The following is a 20,234-nucleotide window of genomic DNA, read 5'->3' as shown; positions in this document are numbered from 1 at the left end:
AATGGGAAAAGGCTATGGGTAGTTGTGAACTCAGCCGGCATCATCACGGGCACTAGTCTTCATTCCATCGAGGACATCTACAAGAGGCAGATCTCAAGAAAGCACCCTCTATCCTCAGGGATCCTCACCACCCAGGCCTGGCCCTCTTCTCACTGCTACCATCAGGAAGGAGGTTCAGGAGTCTGAAGACGAACACTCAGCGGCACAAAAACTGCTTCTTCACTTCTGCCATCAGATTCCTGAATTGTCAATGAATCACAGACACTGCTTCATTATTTTCTCTTCATTTGCATTAATTACCGTATATTTTGGCATTTGTCAAGTTATGAAACTCTCAAAAATAGGGGTCAACTTGTACGCCAGATATACTTTTGAGAAATTCAGGTCAAAAAGCATTTGATGCTGATTTGGCATATGTCAACCTTGGAAACCCCTCCCCACCATTGGTGTTGCCATAATCCACTGAGATCTTCTACAATTGTAAAGCCCAAGGTCCCTGCCCCTACCTGGGAGCCTGAGGTCATCACTCCTACCCGAGAGAACATGGTTGCTGCTCCTGTACACAAAGATCTGAAGTTCCTGCTCCCACTGGGAGAACAAGGTTCCCGCTCCTGGCCGGTAGGCTGAGATTTTCTTTTGCTAATTTTTTTATTGCTTAATTTACAGCTTTGTTACTTGGTGATTGGGGTGTAGTAACAAAGTTTGAATTGTTGCTGGGAGGCCCAGACAGCCCAAAAATTTATCTGCCTGATGTACCATAAAACCATTAAAATGAGGCTAAAAAAAAGTGGATCAACCTACGCCTAAATATTCTGTATTAAATAGTGCATTTGTGGAATTATAATTTATAGCAATTTTTGCACCTAGAATACACAATAATACTGCAGCAAAACAGTAAATTACAAGATCATGTTCATGACATTAAATTCTGATTCTGACAATTTCCCTGGTGTCCACAAACTTCCCCATCATACCTCCACATTCACCACCAAGTTGTTGCTATCCACAGCACACAGGAGGGTGGCTGGGTGTTCACCACCGAGCTTTGTCCAGCGCTCGTGTCCTTGCAAAACATGACACATTCCCCTCATTTGCCACCCCACTGGCTCCTTTTTCTGGTTAATTTCCCCCTGGACTCGCTCAGCGTTCTAACCAAGGAGTGACAAGAGTCTTTGCTTAATTTCAATGCACTTGGAACATCTGCAATAAATACACAAGAGTTTACAAGCAAGGAGAGAAAGGTTTAAAAAAAATCTAACCCAGCAAACTGATAAGGCTGTCAGTCCTCGAGAACAAAACAAAAGGCAAAAGAAACCGAGTCAGTGACTCTCATGTGATTGCAAACAACTTGTTCGGCTTTTGCCAGCTGTCTGTGTAGCATCATCAGGAGGTAGGTGTGTGTGTGTGTGGAGGTCTGTGCATGCACATGTCTGTGTGTGCATGCGCAAATACATATATTGAGATGGGGAGGAAGCAGTGTTGAAAAGTAAGTTAGATAATGTGTGTTACCCTGCTTAAATGTTGGTGGAACACCTTTATCCTGGCTTAGAAGTACAGGAGAATGCAGATACTGGAATCTGGAGCTAGCAATAATCTGCCAAAGGAACTCAACTTTGGTTCTGTAAATAAGGAATGCACAAAGCAGAGGAAGGATGCTCCCTGAAGTTATTCACACATTATTATTATTTCAAGGACACACATGTCAGTGACAGGGCCAGAATTTATTGCCCATCCTTAATTGTCATTGAGAAGGTGGAGCTGAGCCTCTCTCTTGAACCACTGCAGCCCTGATGAAGAAACTCACAGCGTTGCTCAGAAGGGAGTTCCAAGCTTGGGTCTCAGTAACAACAACGGAACGACCAATGTGGGTCCAAAAGTTTTTAATAAATAGTCATCCAGGAGGTAGTGTGCAAAATCCGGGAAGTCACGGCGAAGAGAACGAGAGAGAGAACATAGAAATCTACAACACAGTGCTGTGCCGACCCAATAACTTACACTATCAGCTGCCTAGAAATTCCCTACTGTAATACCCTCCATTTTTCTTTATTCCATGTACCTATTTAATAACTTAAAAGATCCTATTGAACCTGCCTCAACCACTGTTGTCAGCTGCACATTCCATGCACCCACCTCTCTCTGTGTGAAAAATATACCTCTAATATCACACCATACTTACTCCCAGGCATGTTAAAACTATCTTTGTAAATCTCATCTGTGCACTCTCTGTGGCATTCACATCCTTCCTGTTTGAGGTGACCAGAGCTGATCACAATATTCTACGTGGGGAGTAACTAAGGCCACGTATAGCTGCGATGTTACCTCATGGTTCTTGAACACGACCACATGGTTAATAAAGGCCACACACCAAACAATTTCTTACCAACACTATGGACTTGGAGTATCCTATGGACACAGACCCCAAGATCTCTCAGTTCTTCCATGGTACCATTAAATTGCCTTGAATTTGACCAACCAAAATTAATGACTTCACACTTTTTTGGGATAAACTCCATCAGCCACTTCTCAGCCCAGTTCTACATCCTATCAATGACCCTCTATAATGAATGGCAACCTTCCAGACTATCCACAACACCAGCTACTTTCGTGTCATCTGCAAACTTGCTAACCCACTCTTCCACTTCAAGTCATTTATAGAAATTACAAAGAGGAGGGGGTCCCAGACTAGATCCCTGCGGTCCACCACTGGTCGCCGACCTCCATGCAGACCATCTATAACCACCCTCTGCCTTCTCCGTACAAGCTAATTATGTATCCACAAAGCAATTCCTCCTTGGATCCTATACCTCCTTACTTTCTGAATGAGCCTTGCATGGGGAACTTATCAAATGCTTTACTGAAATCCATATACACTACATCCACTGGAACCTTCCGGTACTACTTCTGTCCCCAGTGACAAAGCAAAGATCATCGCCAGTGGCTCAGTAATCCCCTCCTTCACTTCCCAGAGTAGCATTGGGTAAATCCTGTCTGGTCCTGGCGACTTATCTTTTCTAAAGCTCCAACACATCCTCCTTCTTAGCGTCAACATGCTCAAGCATTACAGTGACTTTAAGTCACCCTCACAATGGTCAAGGTCCTTTCCTCTGGTGAATACTGAAGCAAAGTATTCATTCAGGACCTCTGCTTCCTCTTGCGACTCCACGCACACATTTCCACTATTACCCCTGATGGGTCCTATCCTCATGATTCAACCTCTTTCCTTCACTTGTAGAGCACCTTGGGGTTTTCTTAGGTGAGAGCATTTATTGTCATAAGTACAGTTGTGCAGATGCATCACAATTTTTACTCCTGCCACCACAACAGCATAAATTAAGCTGTCACAATAGAAAAAAATACGTTATACATATAAAAGAATAGATAAATATTCACAGTTGCAGTTAATGCTATAAAAATTTTCACTAGTCCAGACAGGGCTTTTGGTGGTCTCGAAGTAGGGCTATGGCCAGAGCTAGGGTAGTTCAGGAAGGTTCGAGAGTCTCAGCTATTGGACAAAAGCTGTTCTTGAACCTGCACAAAACACTGATCTTGCCACACTGGGAGTCTGAAATTTAGACGTATAGCATAGTAACAGACCCTTGCAGCCCACAAGCCCATGCCTCCAAATTACACCAATTAATCTAAAACTCCTATGTTTTTGGAGGGTAGGAGGAAATTGGAGCACCAGGAGGAAACCCATGTAGAAACGGGGAGAACGTACAAACTCTTCAACCCGGGGTGCCGGCACTGTAATTGTGTCACACTAACCACTATGTTAACCATCTTGCATCCAAATGAATAATGCCACTTTAGGAAGGTTGTGACAGAACTGGTTAGAGCACAGAAAAGATTAAGCTGAATAGTTCTTGGGATGAGAGATTTCAGCTGAATGATTAGCTTGGGCAAACAGGGGTTGCTCTCCCTGCAGGAGAGAAGGCTGAGAGGATATTGGAGGTGGACAAATTCAGGACTGGGTTCAGACAGAGGAGATGGAGGAGAGGCTAGAGAGTCACACAATGTGGAGATAGGCCCTTTAGCCCAACTCGCCCATGCTGGCCAACTTTAGTCCCACCTGCCCTCCCTTGGCCCATTTCCCTCTAAACCCATCCTATCTAATGTATCCGTCCAAATGTTTATTAAGCATTTAAATAATACCTGTCTCAACCACCTCCTTTGGCAGCCCGTTCCATACACCCAACACCTTCTATGTAAAATAAAAGTTACTCCTCCCCCTCACCTTAAATTCTCCCCGTGTCTGCGTGGGTTTCCTCCATGTGCTCCAGTTTCCTCCCACTATTCAAAAATATACTATGGCTGTAGGTCAATTGGATGTAAATTTGTGGCATGGACTTGTGGGCTGAAAGGGCTCGTTACCATGCTGTATGTTTAAATTAATAATTAAAATATAAATCTTTCAGCTGCTCCCATTGGGGAAGAGATACAGGAGGATCAGAGTGAGCACCACCGGGCTGAGGAACAGCTTCTTTCCACAGGCAGTGAGAATGCTGAACGACCAAAGGAACTGCTCACACCGTCCCCCCAAGACTCTACTATTTATTAAGCAATATTTATTTATTTAAATTTGATCTGCATATGTATTGCTTGTCTGTATATGGGTTGTGTGTCTGCATGTTTTTGTACTGAGGACCAGAGAACACTGTTTAGTTGGGTTGTAGTTGTACAATCAGATGATAAATGAACTTGAATTTGACTTGAACCTGACATCATGGTCCATTTGGATGGTTGGGCTGAGAGGTCTGTTTCCATGCTATGTATGTCTCTGACTTCATGACCCAAGAGGAAGGATGATGTGTTGAGCTCTTGAGAAAGACCTGAGCAAATGGGACTGGTGTTATGATGGATCAGGCCGACTAATGTGCCCTATAATTCCATGCCATCCAGAATCAGCAGGCAGCCAAAGGGTTAAGTTTAAACCGGTTTCTCCGCTGGCAGTGGATCTTATACAGATGTTAATTGCCAGCCACTTGTTTCCCTTTGATGAATAAGGATTAAGGATTCAGTAAGGTAATTACCACAGGTTTATCAGGAAATAATCTCCCTCTGATTGCAGGAAGACCATTGTATGATGCATGTCTTATATACACATTGTTCATCCTGGTTGGTGAGCATATAGCTTTCATTCCGTTTGCCTTCACGGGGTTTCTGAGGCTCCAGTCAAACGTTGATTACATTGAGAAGTGATGCAGTGAGTCTGGGGAGATGGGAATACAGTGATGACGGGAAGCAGCACACTCCGGAACATTTCTGTGGTATTGCAGCCTAAACCTTTCAAAAGCCAGCACCATCCGGTTAATCCCCACAGTAGCACAAAGTGGTAACACAAGAGAGCATACTCTTGTAACATTCCTTGGGAAGGTCTGTGGTCAGGAGAGCCCGAGTCCAAACCTTCTGGAGATTTCAAAGGCGTTGGAAGGGTTTATAACTTTTAAAACCTTTCTTATCTTGAGTTATAAACCTTTCTTATCTTGAGTTTCCACAAGCAGGTCCAGTCAAACTGCTGCGAATGGCCACTTGTCAGTATAATCACCTCTCCACGCTAGACACTTCCGATCCATTAACTTAAGCCAAAGCTGAGGGAGTGGCGCCTTCTTTTAAAGGATGCTTTAATCCAGGTCACATCTGAGCTGCAAAAGCACAAAAAATGCTGGAGGAACTCAACAGCTCTCAAATTCAAATTTGTTTTCATCCAACTGTACAAGTACAATCCGACAAAACAGTGTTCTCTGGTCCTCGGTGCAAAACACACAGACACACAACTAGACATAACAGACAAACAATACAGTCGCTGGACAAGTTTTCACATATACAAATAAATAAATATTGTTTCATGAATGTGAGAGTCTCGGAGGGTCAGTGTGAGCCGTTCCTTTGGTCGTTCAGCATTCTCACTGCCTGTGGGAAGAAGCTGATCCTCAGCCTGGTGGTGCTGGCTCTGATCCTCCTGTCTCTCTTCACCGACGGGAGCAGCTGAAAGATGCTGTGTGGGGTGGAAGGGTCCTCAACGATTTTGCGCACCTTCTTCAGACAATGATCCAGGTAGATCACATTGATGTTAGGAGGCGGGGGGAAGGAGACTCCAGTGATCCTCTGTGCCAGTCTTATGGTTCTATGGATGACCTTGATCCAATTCTTTACAGGAAATGTGAAGCACCCAACCAAGACACTGTCACTAGAGCTCCTGTAGAAGGTTGACATGATAACAAATTATATACCCAATGTTTTGGATCTGAGCACTTCTTCAAGGTATTCCCTCCAATGGGCACTGCAAGTCCTGCTGAGTTCCTCTCCCATTTTTGTGTTTTTACTACAATCGCAGCATCTGCAGGCATTCGTGGTTCACTGCATCTGAGCTGTGAATGATTCCAGGCCATCATGTGAAGAACAAGTTGGGCTTCCTCAGTGACAAGGTCAATGTTTATCCCTTAACATAGACACTTCAAACAATCCACTATCTACTTGCCATTTACAGGAGCTTGGTGTCTCTTTGCAGCAGTAATTCTCACCACAGTGACTACATTTGGCTGTGAAATAACAGGGGCATGCTAAAGCCATATTTCAATGCAAATCCATTATTTCTCATCCTTTGCTCCTGAGCATCCCACAGGAGGTCCAACATCATGAAACCTTTGATAATTGAACAGTTCCAATAAATACAACTAAATTTGTCCCAGACTCCGTTTAGACCATGAACAAAATGCATCCTCCCTCTTTCTGTAACCCTCCCTACTCTGAAGAAATATCCTTGTATTTCAGCAATAATGGCGATTTATACATTCTTGATTTTAATTATTGATGGTCGTGCCTCTAGTTACCAACGGGGTCGACCTCTGGAATCTCCTTTCCTACTCTCTTCCTCACTTCAAACCCAATAGAGAGAGAGTGCAGAGGAGATTTACAAGAATGTTGCCCGGGTTTCAGGGGTTGAGTTTCAGAGAAAGGTTGAGCAGGATGGGACTTTATTCCCTGGTGTGTAGAAGATTAAGGGGTGATTTGATAGAGGTATTTAAAATTATGAGGGGACAGATAGAGTCAATGTGGACAGGCTTTTTCCATTCAGAGTGGACGAGATTCAAACAAGAGGACATGGATTAAGATTGACAAGGGAAAAGTTTGGGGGAATTTATTCACTCAGAGGGTGGTGGGAGTGTGGAAAGAGCTTCCAGCCGAAGTGGTAGATGCGAGTTCATTTTCAATATTTAAGGAAAAGTTGGATAGGTCTCTGGACAAGAGAGGTGTGGAGGGTTATGGACTGGGTGCAGGTCAATGAGACCAGGTGGGAGAAAGTGTTCAGCATGGACTAGAATGGCTGAACTGACCTGATTCTTATACGTGATTGTTATATGGTTATATAAAACTCTTGGACCGAGCATTTCATCATCTCCCTGAGAAGCTCTTCACTGGTCTCCATGTCATAAACCCCCCTGACTTTCCCCTCTCAAGCATCTTCAGTTGTTAAATAATGCAAGTTTTTTTTTGCCACTCTATTCCATCAAGGTGGAAGGATGTGATAAGTTGTCGGAGCAGCCTACTTACGGATTTTTGAAACTGTGCCCTTACCTTGGCTTTGTATACGTTCAAGTCCAAAGCTTTTAGATCCATGCTTCCAATCAGTGACCTCGTGAAACCACTGTTACAGGAAGAAAAACCAATCAGAGGACTCCTTGGGTAGACCCATGGGTGGAGGATGAGTTGTTTCCATTGATTAATATGTTGGCTGCTTTTCCAAGATAACTCCTGCTGCCTTGGAAAAGCAGCTGACATATTAAAAGTCCCCTCCCTCTCTTGCCGCACTCTCTTCACCCCCCCCTCCCATCAGGTGGCACGGTTGATATAGTGGTTAATGCAATGCTGTTACTGCGCCAGCAATAGGGACCAGGTTCGAATCCCACACTGTCCTTAAGGAGTTTGTACATTTTCCCTGTGTCTGCATGGGCTTCCCCCAGGGGTTCCGGTTTCCTCCCACCGTTCAAAACATACCAGGGTGTTGGGGGGGGGTAGTTATAGGTCAATTGGGTGTAATTGGGTGGCATGGGCTCATGGGCCAAAAGGGCCTGTTACTGTGCTGTATGTCTAAATTAAAAAACAATTAACATTCAACGGTGTGAGATCACAAGTGACCAAATTCAAGGACAGTTTCTTTCCTGCTGTTATCAGATACATGACTGAACCTCAAAATAGTGAAATTATACTACCTTTGCTCCATGTAACTTATTTCTTTCTGCACTTCAGCACTGTGTTTTACTCTTTGTGTTACATATGGGATGTCTCGACAGTCTGATTGCAAAACAACCCCTATCACTCCATCATGGTAAACTTGAACTTGTATACTTGGACCCCATTCCCAAATACACACGACACCCGCACATTAATGTCACAGTGAAGAAAGCACATCAGCACCTTTACTTCTTCAGGAGTTTGCGGGAGGTTTGTTCCGACATTGGAAACTCTGGCAAATTTCCACAGAGGGGTGGTGGAAAGTGTGCTGACCGGCTGCATCACGGTCTGGTATGGGGGCACCATGATGGAGGATCAAGGTCCCACACCACCCAGCACACACTCTTTTCTCACTGCTGCCATCAGGAAAGAGGTATCGGTGCCACAAGGCTCGCACCACCAGGTTCAGAAACACCTGCTCTCCCTCTACCATCAGACTCCTCAACGACAAGCTCAACCAGGTACTCATTTAAGGACTCTTATTTGTCCACTTTATTGAATTTTTTCTCTCTCTGTATTGCACAGTTTACATTTCTTTATTTGTTTACATGTTTATGGTGTGCACAGTTTTTTGCACTCCTGATAAATGGCTATTCTGCCTCACCTGCAGGGAAAAGAATCTCAGGGTTGTATGTGATTTTCTTTATGTTCTCTGACAAGAAATCCTAACTTTGAACTTTTTGAACTCTGAATGAGGAATGAAGCATACAGATGAATGGAGGTGCAATGTGATGTTTTGACATCAGATTTATTGTCCTTGATCCTCCGAAAGCAGCATTTCCTGTAGATGATGGGGAGGGTTTTACCTGTGATGCCTTGGGCTGTGTCCACCACCTTTTGCAGGGCTTTTCACTCTGGGTTATGGGTGTTCCCATACCAGACTGTGATGCAGCCGGTCAGCACACTTTACACCACCCCTCTGTAGGGTTTCTGATATCAGACCAAACCTTCCACAAGCTCCTGAGAAAGTAGAGGTGTTGCCACTATGAGGTGCTGGTTCCTGAGGATGAAGTTCGAGGGAGTAATCCTTTCACTGTCAATGGGAGATGGAGTGTCTCACTGGTGATTCAGAACATTAACCAGGAAAATGGCTGCAGAGTGTGGTGCCCCACTGAGTGACCTCAAGGCAGGCAGGACATGAGGGATGCTCACAGCTCCCTCTCAAATGAGAACCCAACCTGATCGATGTCACCTCAAGAATCAGACATAGTTCAGCGCTGCAATGTCAATCCTTTAAGTGAGGCGGTCAACTTTCTTGTTCTACTCATGGCTGACGGTGAGCAGATTTGATGCCATTGTGTTTGCTCACATGCATTAGGTGGGGTGAGGTTCAAACAATCGAGAGGACTCTGTCTGTGCTCACAAGAGTAACGGATAAAACTGTCGGCTACAGTGCCAGCTCTGTCGTCGCTCCCTGCCTGACAATGGAAAGGTTTCAACATAATTAAGCAGAGACAAAAAGCGATTCTGTTCGACCATGCTGCTGCTTTCTATGTGCGGTTTGACAGGCACTACCCGCAATGCTTGCACCATTAATGAGCTCCCTGACTGATTCTCAAGCAGGGGAGGTAACAGACTCCACACTTGTCTAAGTACATGTCACCGCCCCTCTCGTGAACCGGCTCTCAGGAAGCACCACTGACAGAAACCAGGACCGACAAGAGAAGGAGCGATTCTGCAGAGGGTGACGTGAGTCCTCCAAACCAAGGCGGGGGGAGGGGGGGGGACTGCAACTAGAATAGAGCCATGGATAAACTAGATAACACCAGCCTCAACCACAGGGGAAATGAAGACCACGAGAGCAAGGAAACCAAGAGCCTTCAGTGAAGAAAATTGCAGCAAGGTGCATAAAGGTCAAGTCTGAGCCACAAGAAGACATCTTGTCTTCTGTGAAACCTGATCATATACTAGTGGGGAAAGAGATGGTGAATGAGGCAACAGAAAGAAGAAGAAATATTGAGTCCGTCTGAGTGGAGTTTGCATGGGTTTCTCCTGGGTGCTCCAGTTTCCTTCCATGTCCCAAAGGCGTGCGGGTTGGGAGGTTAATTGTCCACTGCAAGTTATTCCCCAGTGTGCGGGCGAGCAGTGGAATGTGGCGGGAGTTGACAGGAATGCGGGGAGAGTTAGTTACAGGGAGGGAATTAGTGGGGGCCTTAAAAGGATTTTAACAGAACAAACTAATGAGTGCAGAGCAATGGTTTCCTTTCCCAAGGCCGGATGGATGGATAATAACTGTTCAAAGGAGAAATGAGGGGGAAAATGATCACACAGAAGTTTGTTGTTCCTTGTTGAAAAGGATCTGGAGCAGATTCAGTGCCAAGTTTTAGTCAAGCACGAGATAGCTGATGTTCAGTGTTGTAGATGAAAAAATGGTGTGAATAAATTAGATGATCCTGTCAAAAAAAAGATAACCCAAAGTGGAAACACAATGCTGGGGAAACTCAGCAGGTTACACGGTGCACTTTATACAGCAAAGATAAAGATGTTTTGGGCTTGAGCCCTTCATCAGGTATGAACAAAGTGTAGGCAAGCCCCCGAACAAAATAGTGGGGGGAGGGTGATGGGCAGGGGGAGGGTGAGGGGCAGGGGGAGGAGCACAGTCCCAAAAGCAGGAGATAATAGGTGGATAAGGGAGGGAGGGCACACCAGCAAACAGGGGGAGGGAGAATAGCTGTGAATGGAGAGAGAAGGGGAGAACGGGGAGTGGTCTGGCAGAAACCGGAGAAGTCGATGTTGATGCTGTCCGGCTGGAGAGTGGCCAGATGGAATATTAGGTGTTGCTCCTCCAATTTACGAGTGGCTCTGATTTGGCCGTGCATGAGGCATGGACAGACGTGTCGGCGCAGGAGTGGGGCGCAGAATTGAAGTGGTTGGCCACTGGAAAGTCCCTGTCATTGATGAGGACAAAGCGAAGGTGGTCAGCGAAGCAATCTCCCAGTCTGCGTCTTGTCTCTCCAACATAGAGACGGCCACAACGGGAGCACCACATGCAGTAGATGACTCCCGCAGATTCACAAGTGGAGTGTTGCTTCACTTGGAGGGACTGTTTGTGGCCCTGAATGGTGGTGAGGAAGGTGTGGGCACAAGTGCAACACTTTCTGTGGTCACATGGAAAGGTGTCAAGGGGTGATTAGTGGGATGGGTGAGTGGACAAGGGAGTCACGGAGGGAGCGGTCCCAACAGAAGCCAGGGAGAGGAGGAGAGTGGATGATGTGTCAGGTGGTGGGATCAAAGATGAACCAACTCCAGACCATTCCACGTTCAATAAAAAGCGAAATCATTAGGACAAAATATCTCAATGTAAATCAAAGGACATCTGTATAAGGTGAGGGGACAAAAGTTTAGGGGAGACATCAAAGGTAAGTTTTTTTATGCAGAGAGTAGTTGGTGCAATAGGGACATTTAAAAGACTATTAGGCTGGCACAAAGATGTAAGAAAAATAGAGGGTTATGGGTGTGAGTCAGGGAAAGTTTAGATTGTCAAGTAGGTTAATACAAGTCGGCACAATATTGTGGGCCGAAGGGCCTGTACTCTGCTGTAATGTCCCGTGCATTAATTATGAAGGGTTTTCTAGTGTAATATAGCAGAGCCACAGGCCCTTTGGCCCACCATGTCCATGCTAACAAGTGCAAAAGTGTAGAAAGCTTCTAGTTTTAAGAATAAATATTTCCCAAGACCAATGGCTCTACTCCCTTAGAAGGTGAATGAAATTCAACACGTCTCCCTTGTCCCTCAATGACTTCTACAGGTGTGCCATTGAAGGAAGCTTGCTTTTCATGATGGGAGATGCTCTCTTCGATTGGGAGAAACTATAGAAGGTGGTGTATGCAGCCATGAGGCTCCTGAATGACCGTTGAACTGCTAAAACAACTCTCCGGGACTTCACTATTTATTGATGATGTTTATTTTAAATATATGTGCATATGTACTGTACTTGTCCGTATGTGTATTATGTATGTGTGTGTGTGTGTGTGTTGACTCTGCTGTGCACTGTGGACCAGAAAATGGTGTTTTGTCAGGTTGGACTGGTACAATCAGATGACAAATGAACTTGAACTTGAGAACATAGTGCAAACTTCTCTCACCTCTATGGACTCCATCTACATCTCCTGCTGGCTGGCAAAGGCACCAAACTTACTGAAAGACCCATCACTATCCTGGACCCACTATCCTCCCCCATTGGGGAGAAGGTTTAAGAGTGTGAAATCATGTATTTGTTTCCCACAGCCATCAGGTTCTTGAATGAACCCCACAAGAGTTGCATATTCCTAGTGTTCTACTAACAGCAACATAAGAAATAGGGGCAGGAGAGGCTATCTTTCCCATTGAGCCTGCTCTGCCATTTAATAAGATCATGACGATCTGGCCATTGCCTCAACTCTGTGAAACATGAAAGTCTGCAGATGCTGTGATTGTAGTGAAAGCACCTCTAAATGATGGAGGAATTCAGCCGGTCTTTCAGCGTCCATAGGAGGCAAGATATATCATTATCTCTGTGGACATTGAAAGACTGGCCAAGTTCCTCCAGCATTTCTGAGTGTTTTTATGGTCTCAACTCCACCGACCTGCCTATTGCCCCTACTCCCCAATATAGTTGCTCTCCCTCCATTGATGATCCGACGTAGAGTTTTTCAAAGTTATGATGGACATTATCGCTATACCTTTTTCAGTGTGGAATAAAAGGTATTCAACATTCAATTGTAAAATAGACTTTGTTTTAGATACACTTGTCCAGCTGTAGGCTATGGAAAGTGGTCTGAGCATGTTTAAGGCAGGCTAGGCTATGATGTTCAGTAGGTGTGGAACTGTTTCCTCTTTCCACTTACGATGGGTTTATCAGATCACAACCCCATTGTAATCCGAGAAGCACCTGTACCTCTACTATTCAAAAATCTCTCTGTCTTAAATATATTCAGTGAGGCAACGATCACTGTTTCCTACGACAAATTCACTACTCTCTGTGAAAAGCAGTTGCTCTTCATCTCCATTCTAAATCATCTCCCCCGAATCTTGAGACTGTGTTGCTTCATTCTAATAAAGTGGCAAGTGGATAGTTATCGCATGTCCAGCTATTTTATCCATCACAGGCTCTAACAAGCTGCACCGAGAGGAGGAGAGACTGCGGCAAGGCTGCGACATTCTTTGTTGAGCACCTCAGCTCCTCTTGCCGCAAGAGCATGGATCTCCCAGTGGCCATTCATTTCAATACCCTGTTCCATTCCCTTGTTGAATATGTCTGTCCATGGTCTCATGGTCGGCCAGACTGAGATCACCCGCAAATTAGAGAAACAACACCTCATCTTCCAACTGGCCTCCCGCCAACCGGATAGTATTAATATTGACTTCTCTGGTTTTCGTTAAACCACCCCCCCCCCCCCTTACTTCTTCTCCCAACCCTGTCTCTCCATTTTCCCTGTCTCCTTTCACACAGATGTAATCAATTCTCACTTCTCCCCTTTTCCAGTTAACACCTTGTGTTGGTCTGAATTCTCCCCCAGGCACATCGTCTCTATTCTGAGATTTTTTTGAGATTTCCTGCTTCTGGCTCATTCTGCTTATTCCTTGATGGGCTCAGTCCTGAAACATTGGTAATATATCTTGAGACACTATGAGACCAGCTGAGTTCCTCCAGCATTTGGTTGTGTGTTTTCTAATAAGCTGCTCTGCAAGTGTGTCATTATTCCATCTTTTGGCTTAACCTTTTAATTTGCTGGTCCAAAAGATTTTTCTCTTCTTTTCAGTCAAGTTGCGTTTTCAATGAAAAGAAACAAGACTGACGGTGAAAACAACTTGTGTAATGGGCAGTGCCTCTTGTCCAAACCTCACTACAGTCCCACTGTCACTGTTGGCCATGCCTTCAGCTGCCACACACCCAAGATCTGGAGTTCCACCCTGAAACCTGGCTGTCTCTCTTTCCACCACCTCCTTCCTTAAAAGGTATCTTGGTGAGAAATCCTATTGCTTGATTTGAGCAGATTTCACATGCAGCCATGGATCAGATTAGAACATTCTAACTTGCTGGTCCAGAAGATCCTGAAACATTTCCATTTTCCTTCTGAGGTGGAAGTTTATTTCAGCCCTTATTCTCTCAGTGTTTTGGTCATCAGAGCTCAGCGGCACTTAGAAGGGGCAGCAAGGAGGTACATCCTTCTCCCACCTACATCTCCTGCCTTCACCACCCCCAACAACCACTGGTAACAAGGCCATATCTCGCTCAGGGAGCCAGCATTCCTGTGGACAGACCTTGCTATTCTCCTATCTCCTTCTGTGTCATAATGTATTAAAAAAAACTCCACGGTTATTGAGGTTTGGACAAGAGGCACTGCCATTACACAAGTTGTTTTCACCGTCAGTCTTGTTTCTTTTCATTGAAAACGCAACTTGACTGAAAAGAAGAGAAAAATCTTTTGGACCAGCAAATTAAAAGGTTAAGCCAAAAGATGGAATAATGACACACTTGCAGAGCAGCTTATTAGAAAACACACAACCAAATGCTGGAGGAACTCAGCTGGTCTCATAGTGTCTCAAGATATATTACCAATATATCAGGACTGAGCCCATCTTCAAGGAATAAGCAGAATGAGCCAGAAGCAGGAAATCTCCAAAAAATCTCAGAATAGAGACAATGTGCCTGGGGGAGAATTCAGACCAACACAAGGTGTTAACTGGAAAAGGGGAGAAGTGAGAATTGATTATGATTGTGCGAAAGGAGAGGAATACATAACACTGGAATCTTGAGGAGAGAGTACTGGAAGAAAGATTTTACTTCCTGAACACTTTTGGGTGTATTTTAGGGACTTTGGGTGTATTTTAGGGACTTTGGGTGTATTTTAGGGACTTTGGGTGTATTTTAGGGACTTTGGGTGTATTTTAGGGACTTTGGGTGTATTTTAGGGACTTTGGGTGTATTTTAGGGACTTTGGGTGTATTTTAGGGACTTTGGGTGTATTTTAGGGACTTTGGGTGTATTTTAGGGACTTTGGGTGTATTTTAGGGACTTTGGGTGTATTTTAGGGACTTTGGGTGTATTTTAGGGACTTTGGGTGTATTTTAGGGACTTTGGGTGTATTTTAGGGACTTTGGGTGTATTTTAGGGACTTTGGGTGTATTTTAGGGACTTTGGGTGTATTTTAGGGACTTTGGGTGTATTTTAGGGACTTTGGGTGTATTTTAGGGACTTTGGGTGTATTTTAGGGACTTTGGGTGTATTTTAGGGACTTTGGGTGTATTTTAGGGACTTTGGGTGTATTTTAGGGACTTTGGGTGTATTTTAGGGACTTTGGGTGTATTTTAGGGACTTTGGGTGTATTTTAGGGACTTTGGGTGTATTTTAGGGACTTTGGGTGTATTTTAGGGACTTTGGGTGTATTTTAGGGACTTTGGGTGTATTTTAGGGACTTTGGGTGTATTTTAGGGACTTTGGGTGTATTTTAGGGACTTTGGGTGTATTTTAGGGACTTTGGGTGTATTTTAGGGACTTTGGGTGTATTTTAGGGACTTTGGGTGTATTTTAGGGACTTTGGGTGTATTTTAGGGACTTTGGGTGTATTTTAGGGACTTTGGGTGTATTTTAGGGACTTTGGGTGTATTTTAGGGACTTTGGGTGTATTTTAGGGACTTTGGGTGTATTTTAGGGACTTTGGGTGTATTTTAGGGACTTTGCGTGTATTTTAGGGACTTTGCGTGTATTTTAGGGACTTTGCGTGTATTTTAGGGACTTTGCGTGTATTTTAGGGACTTTGGGTGTATTTTAGGGACTTTGGGTGTATTTTAGGGACTTTGGGTGTATTTTAGGGACTTTGGGTGTATTTTAGGGACTTTGGGTGTATTTTAGGGACTTTGGGTGTATTTTAGGGACTTTGGGTGTATTTTAGGGACTGGGTGTATTTTAGGGACTTTGGGTGTATTTTAGGGACTTTGGGTGTATTTTAGGGACTTTGGGTGTATTTTAGGGACTTTGGGCTGCTGATCACGAAAATCACCGTAACATTTTCCTATCACGTACTGTTCTTTTTAGATATAGCCAATTTTGGTGATTTCCTGACATTTTAAGTCCACTTCAAGCTACAAAACCATGAAGTGCAACATTTAATTGTAAATTCATTTCCTGCTTTCACACTTGGACATCTTGGTGCAGTCAGTGACAAACACAATGAAAGGTTTCATCAGAACATTGTGACCATGGACAGGAATCCATCAGTGCCAGCCAACTCTTGTTGGTCACTGACATGAGAGGCATCAGATGCTGAATACCAACACAAATCAACAGCAAAACATTTTTAGATCAGTTGAACTAAGGCAACGTGTCAGCATCATTATGCAATTAAACATGCTAAATTCAATAAAAGTTCATTTATTGTTTCTCCAACTCCCTGTGTGATACAACAAATCTGAAATGATCTTTGTTTTCACCTTGAAGTTGCCTATCATAATTCCCAATTGTTTTTCAGGAAGCAAACCTTTTGAAAAGATTTGTTGTCTAGTGTAATGAATTGCAAAAGGGACTCAGCAGGGCAGGCAGCATCCGTGGGTAATGTTTTGGGTCTCGATGAAGGGTCCTGACCCAATATGTTGACTGCCTATCCCTATCCTTGGATGCTGCCTAACCTGATGATTCTTTGTCTACTTCCAAGAAGTATCCTGGGGTTTTGTACCCTTAATAAACTGAGCTGTTAAGTGACAGTGCATCACCCAGTAAACAGGACTTCAACCCAAAACATTGACCGTCCCTCTCTCTCAAAAGATGCCTGACCCATTGAGTATTCCAGCAGCTCACTTGTCGCTCCAAATTGGGCCAGCAGCTTCTGTGTTTGGAGTGCATACTTAGTCCCTCATTAATCCTCATCAGATTAAAATCTAGGAGTGCTGCTTACGGTCAACCACCCACTTACTTCAGTGCTGTGATTTTCCGCGCCAGGCTGACCATCACGGTGAAGAGGCGGAGGTCAGTTAAGCCATCTGCCACATGGTAATCCAAGCTCTCCAGGATCTGGAAGGACAAGGCAGAAATCAGGAGCTGCACATTCAGGGTGAACCAGTTCAGAATGATTGTTGACAAGGAGAACATAAAAACATATGAGATAGGTGCAGGAGTCGGCCATCCAGCCAATTGAGCCTGCTCCCCATTTAATGAGATCATGGCTGATCTGATGATGGGCTCATCTCCACCTACCTGCCTCTTTCCCATATCCCTTAATTCCCCAACGATGCAAAAATCTATCCAACCTTGACTTAGAAATATTTGCTTCCATGGGCAGTGAATTCCACAGATTTACCATCCTCTGGGAAAAGCAGTTCCCCCTCATCTCCATCCTAAATCTACTACCCTGAATCTTGAGGCTGTGTCCCCTAGTTCTGGTCTCCCCTCCAAATGGAAACAACTTACCAACCTCTATCTTATCTATACCTATCAGAATTTTATATGTTTCTTTAAAATCCCCTCTCATTCTTCTAAAATCCAGTGAGTTCAGTCCCAAGTTCCAGGACAATCTCTTCACCTGGGCCAACCTTCTCATCTCTGGAATCAACCTGGTGAACCTCCTCTGCAAGCCCTCCAAAGCCAATGCATCCTTCCTCAAGTGAGGAGACTAGAACTGTACCAAGTTCTCCAGATGCGGCCTCACCGGTACCTTGTATAGTGCAGCAGAACCTTCCTGCTCCTAAATTCCCTCCCTCCTGCATGGAGGCCAATGCTCCATTTGCCTTCTTGATAGCTGGCTGCCCCTGCAAACCAACCTTTTGTGATTCATGCACAAGCGTTATAGCTATACCCATCAGGGTGTTTGGAGAGCATCTGAGTTCATAGTTTACCTGAAGGGCCAAGGCCACTATTAAAATGCCTAATGAATGCATACTTAAATGGATGGTATATATAAAATAAGCAGCTTTCTGTGATGAATCTGTGTCATGCTGTCAGTCTTTTGCTGTGCTTAGACTGCTCTCCTGACATTGGACATGTATTATATCTACCACGAAAGACACTCCCCTTGTTCGGTTTCTTCATTAACTGGCACTTCACTTTCCAAATGAAAAGCAGACTTTTAATTGGTGTACTGCATAAGAAATAGCAACCATTTTAAGAAACATGGCATAGGGATAAAAGAAAAATAGAGGGTTATGAGGTAGGGAGGGTTTTGCTTTTGTTTGGCAGGAATATATAGGTCATTACACCATTGAGGGCTGAAGGGCCTGTACTGTGCTGTAGTGTTCTATTAAAAACAAATTGATGGAGGAAGTCAATGGTTCAGGAAGCATCCAAGGAAAAGAAACGTCAGGGTTTCAAGGTTGCTGGGGTGTTGTGTGTGTGAAACCGGTTCAATGGGTCCCAAAGGCAATGAACCTGAACACCAGAAGGTTGAACAGTAGTTTTTATTTACTCGTGTAGGGGAGTCACAACAGGGGTAAAGGACAAGCGCATACACACACTCGCCGGTTAAATGACACACTCGCCACTGCTTTCAGAAAGAAAACTTTACAATCATGTTATGATACCTTCCATCCCTTGGTATCTCCAGCAGACACGGCTCTTATCTAAACTAGGGACAGCAACTTCTAGATATACAAGACTACAGCTCCCAACCCTTTGTCTGTGCACACCTTACCAACAACTTTCCAAAGTCTCCCACAGTTCCCAACCAAGAGTAGAGCTAGGGTTCGTCGATCATTGTGAGCTTTATATAGTGTGTCATCAGGCTGAGAGTTCGGCCCAGGTATCAATGAGGCAATGAAAGAGGCCAAGGACCAGGTGTGAGCTGACCTGTGGACAAGGCTTGACTTTCATTGGAAGGTGAGGTGACTTCCGACTAGGTTTCTGTTGGAGAGATCACATGACCCTCTACAATCCACACTACATGGGGTGTGGGGCAGGAGCCAGGGAACATGACCTCTGCTCTGTCTGGGTGGTGGGGTGAGGTAGGGCGAGAGCAGGAAATGAAGGTGATGTGAGAACAAGACATTTTAACTCCACTCCCTATTCCCACCCCAGCCTGGCTCTCCTGGCCCCCCTCAACAGCACTCCACATACCCCCAAGTGGTCTGCAGCCCACTGGTATTAATGTTGAATTCTCCAATTCGAGCCAGCCTGTTCCTTTCCCTCTGCCAAACCTCTCCCGCCTATCAATCCCTCCTCACCTGCATCCACCTATCCCTTGCCAGCTCCTGCCTCAAGCCATCCCCCTCACCTCTTTATATCGGCTATCCCTCGGACCTGAGGCAAGGTCTCAACTGCCCACCTCCTTCCATGGATGCTGCCTGGCCTGCTGAGTTCCCCCAGTAGTTGGGTTGTTGCTTCAGATTCCAGCATCTGCAGCCCCTTGTGTCTCCTAGCAACTATTAAAGCTAATTACACGTTCCATTGCACACTCCCAATACTAGAAACATGAGGCTGTGCATAAGAGATTTCTTAAATAAGTTCAGGTGCATGTGTATCCATTGAAAAATAGGAAGTCTTTTGTTTCTTTTGTCAAGTGTTAATGCTGTGTATTAAGGCCCGGAAAAGCCACAGGGAATTTTCCTTCAGCAACTTGGCTGACTGACCCAACCACAGTGTTACCCCCGGAGCATGGCAGATCACCCAACTGCATGGCGGACACAGGAGAAGAAATGTATGCTCAGAAGGATGCAATCTGAAACCACACTTCCCACTGGGAAATGACTGATGGAAAAATTAGCAACATTATCCGAGATCAAATCGATGCAATAAACTTAAATTTTAAATTTAGACATTCAGCACGGTTACAGGCCCACGGGTCCATGCCATCCAATTACACCTACAAACCCTATATGTTTTTTGAATTGTGGGAGGAAACCAGAGCACCCGGGGAAAACCAATGCAGGCACAGGGAGAACTTACGAACTCCATACAGACAATGCGGGATTCGAACCATGGTCACTGGTGTTTTTAACAGCAATGCACTTCCTGCTACGTTTAATGATGCCATCCTTTAAAGATGTAATGTATAGCAATATTTGCACCTGTGATACTGCTACAAAACAATAAATT

The 20,234-nt window shown here is 44.6% G+C and overlaps 1 protein-coding gene across 5 annotated transcripts in view; it reads right to left on the bottom strand.

Moving 5' to 3' along the window:
• LOC138746261 (uncharacterized) overlaps positions 1 to 20,234 on the bottom strand; it is a 121,590-nt gene that overhangs the window by 14,129 nt on the left and 87,227 nt on the right. For all 5 annotated transcript variants that reach the window (XM_069904380.1, XM_069904381.1, XM_069904382.1 and 2 more), the window contains 2 exons: positions 17,125 to 17,222; positions 7,576 to 7,645 (listed from right to left, as the gene is read on the bottom strand). In XM_069904380.1, the coding sequence (XP_069760481.1) occupies positions 7,576 to 7,645; positions 17,125 to 17,222 (168 nt within the window). The remainder of the gene's footprint in view (positions 1 to 7,575; positions 7,646 to 17,124; positions 17,223 to 20,234) is intronic.

This window comes from Narcine bancroftii, chromosome 11 (assembly GCF_036971445.1).
Source record: "Narcine bancroftii isolate sNarBan1 chromosome 11, sNarBan1.hap1, whole genome shotgun sequence".
Lineage (NCBI taxonomy): Eukaryota > Metazoa > Chordata > Chondrichthyes > Torpediniformes > Narcinidae > Narcine > Narcine bancroftii.
The sequence above is the reverse complement of the archived record's forward strand: the minus strand, read 5'-3'. Positions and strand labels throughout refer to the sequence as shown.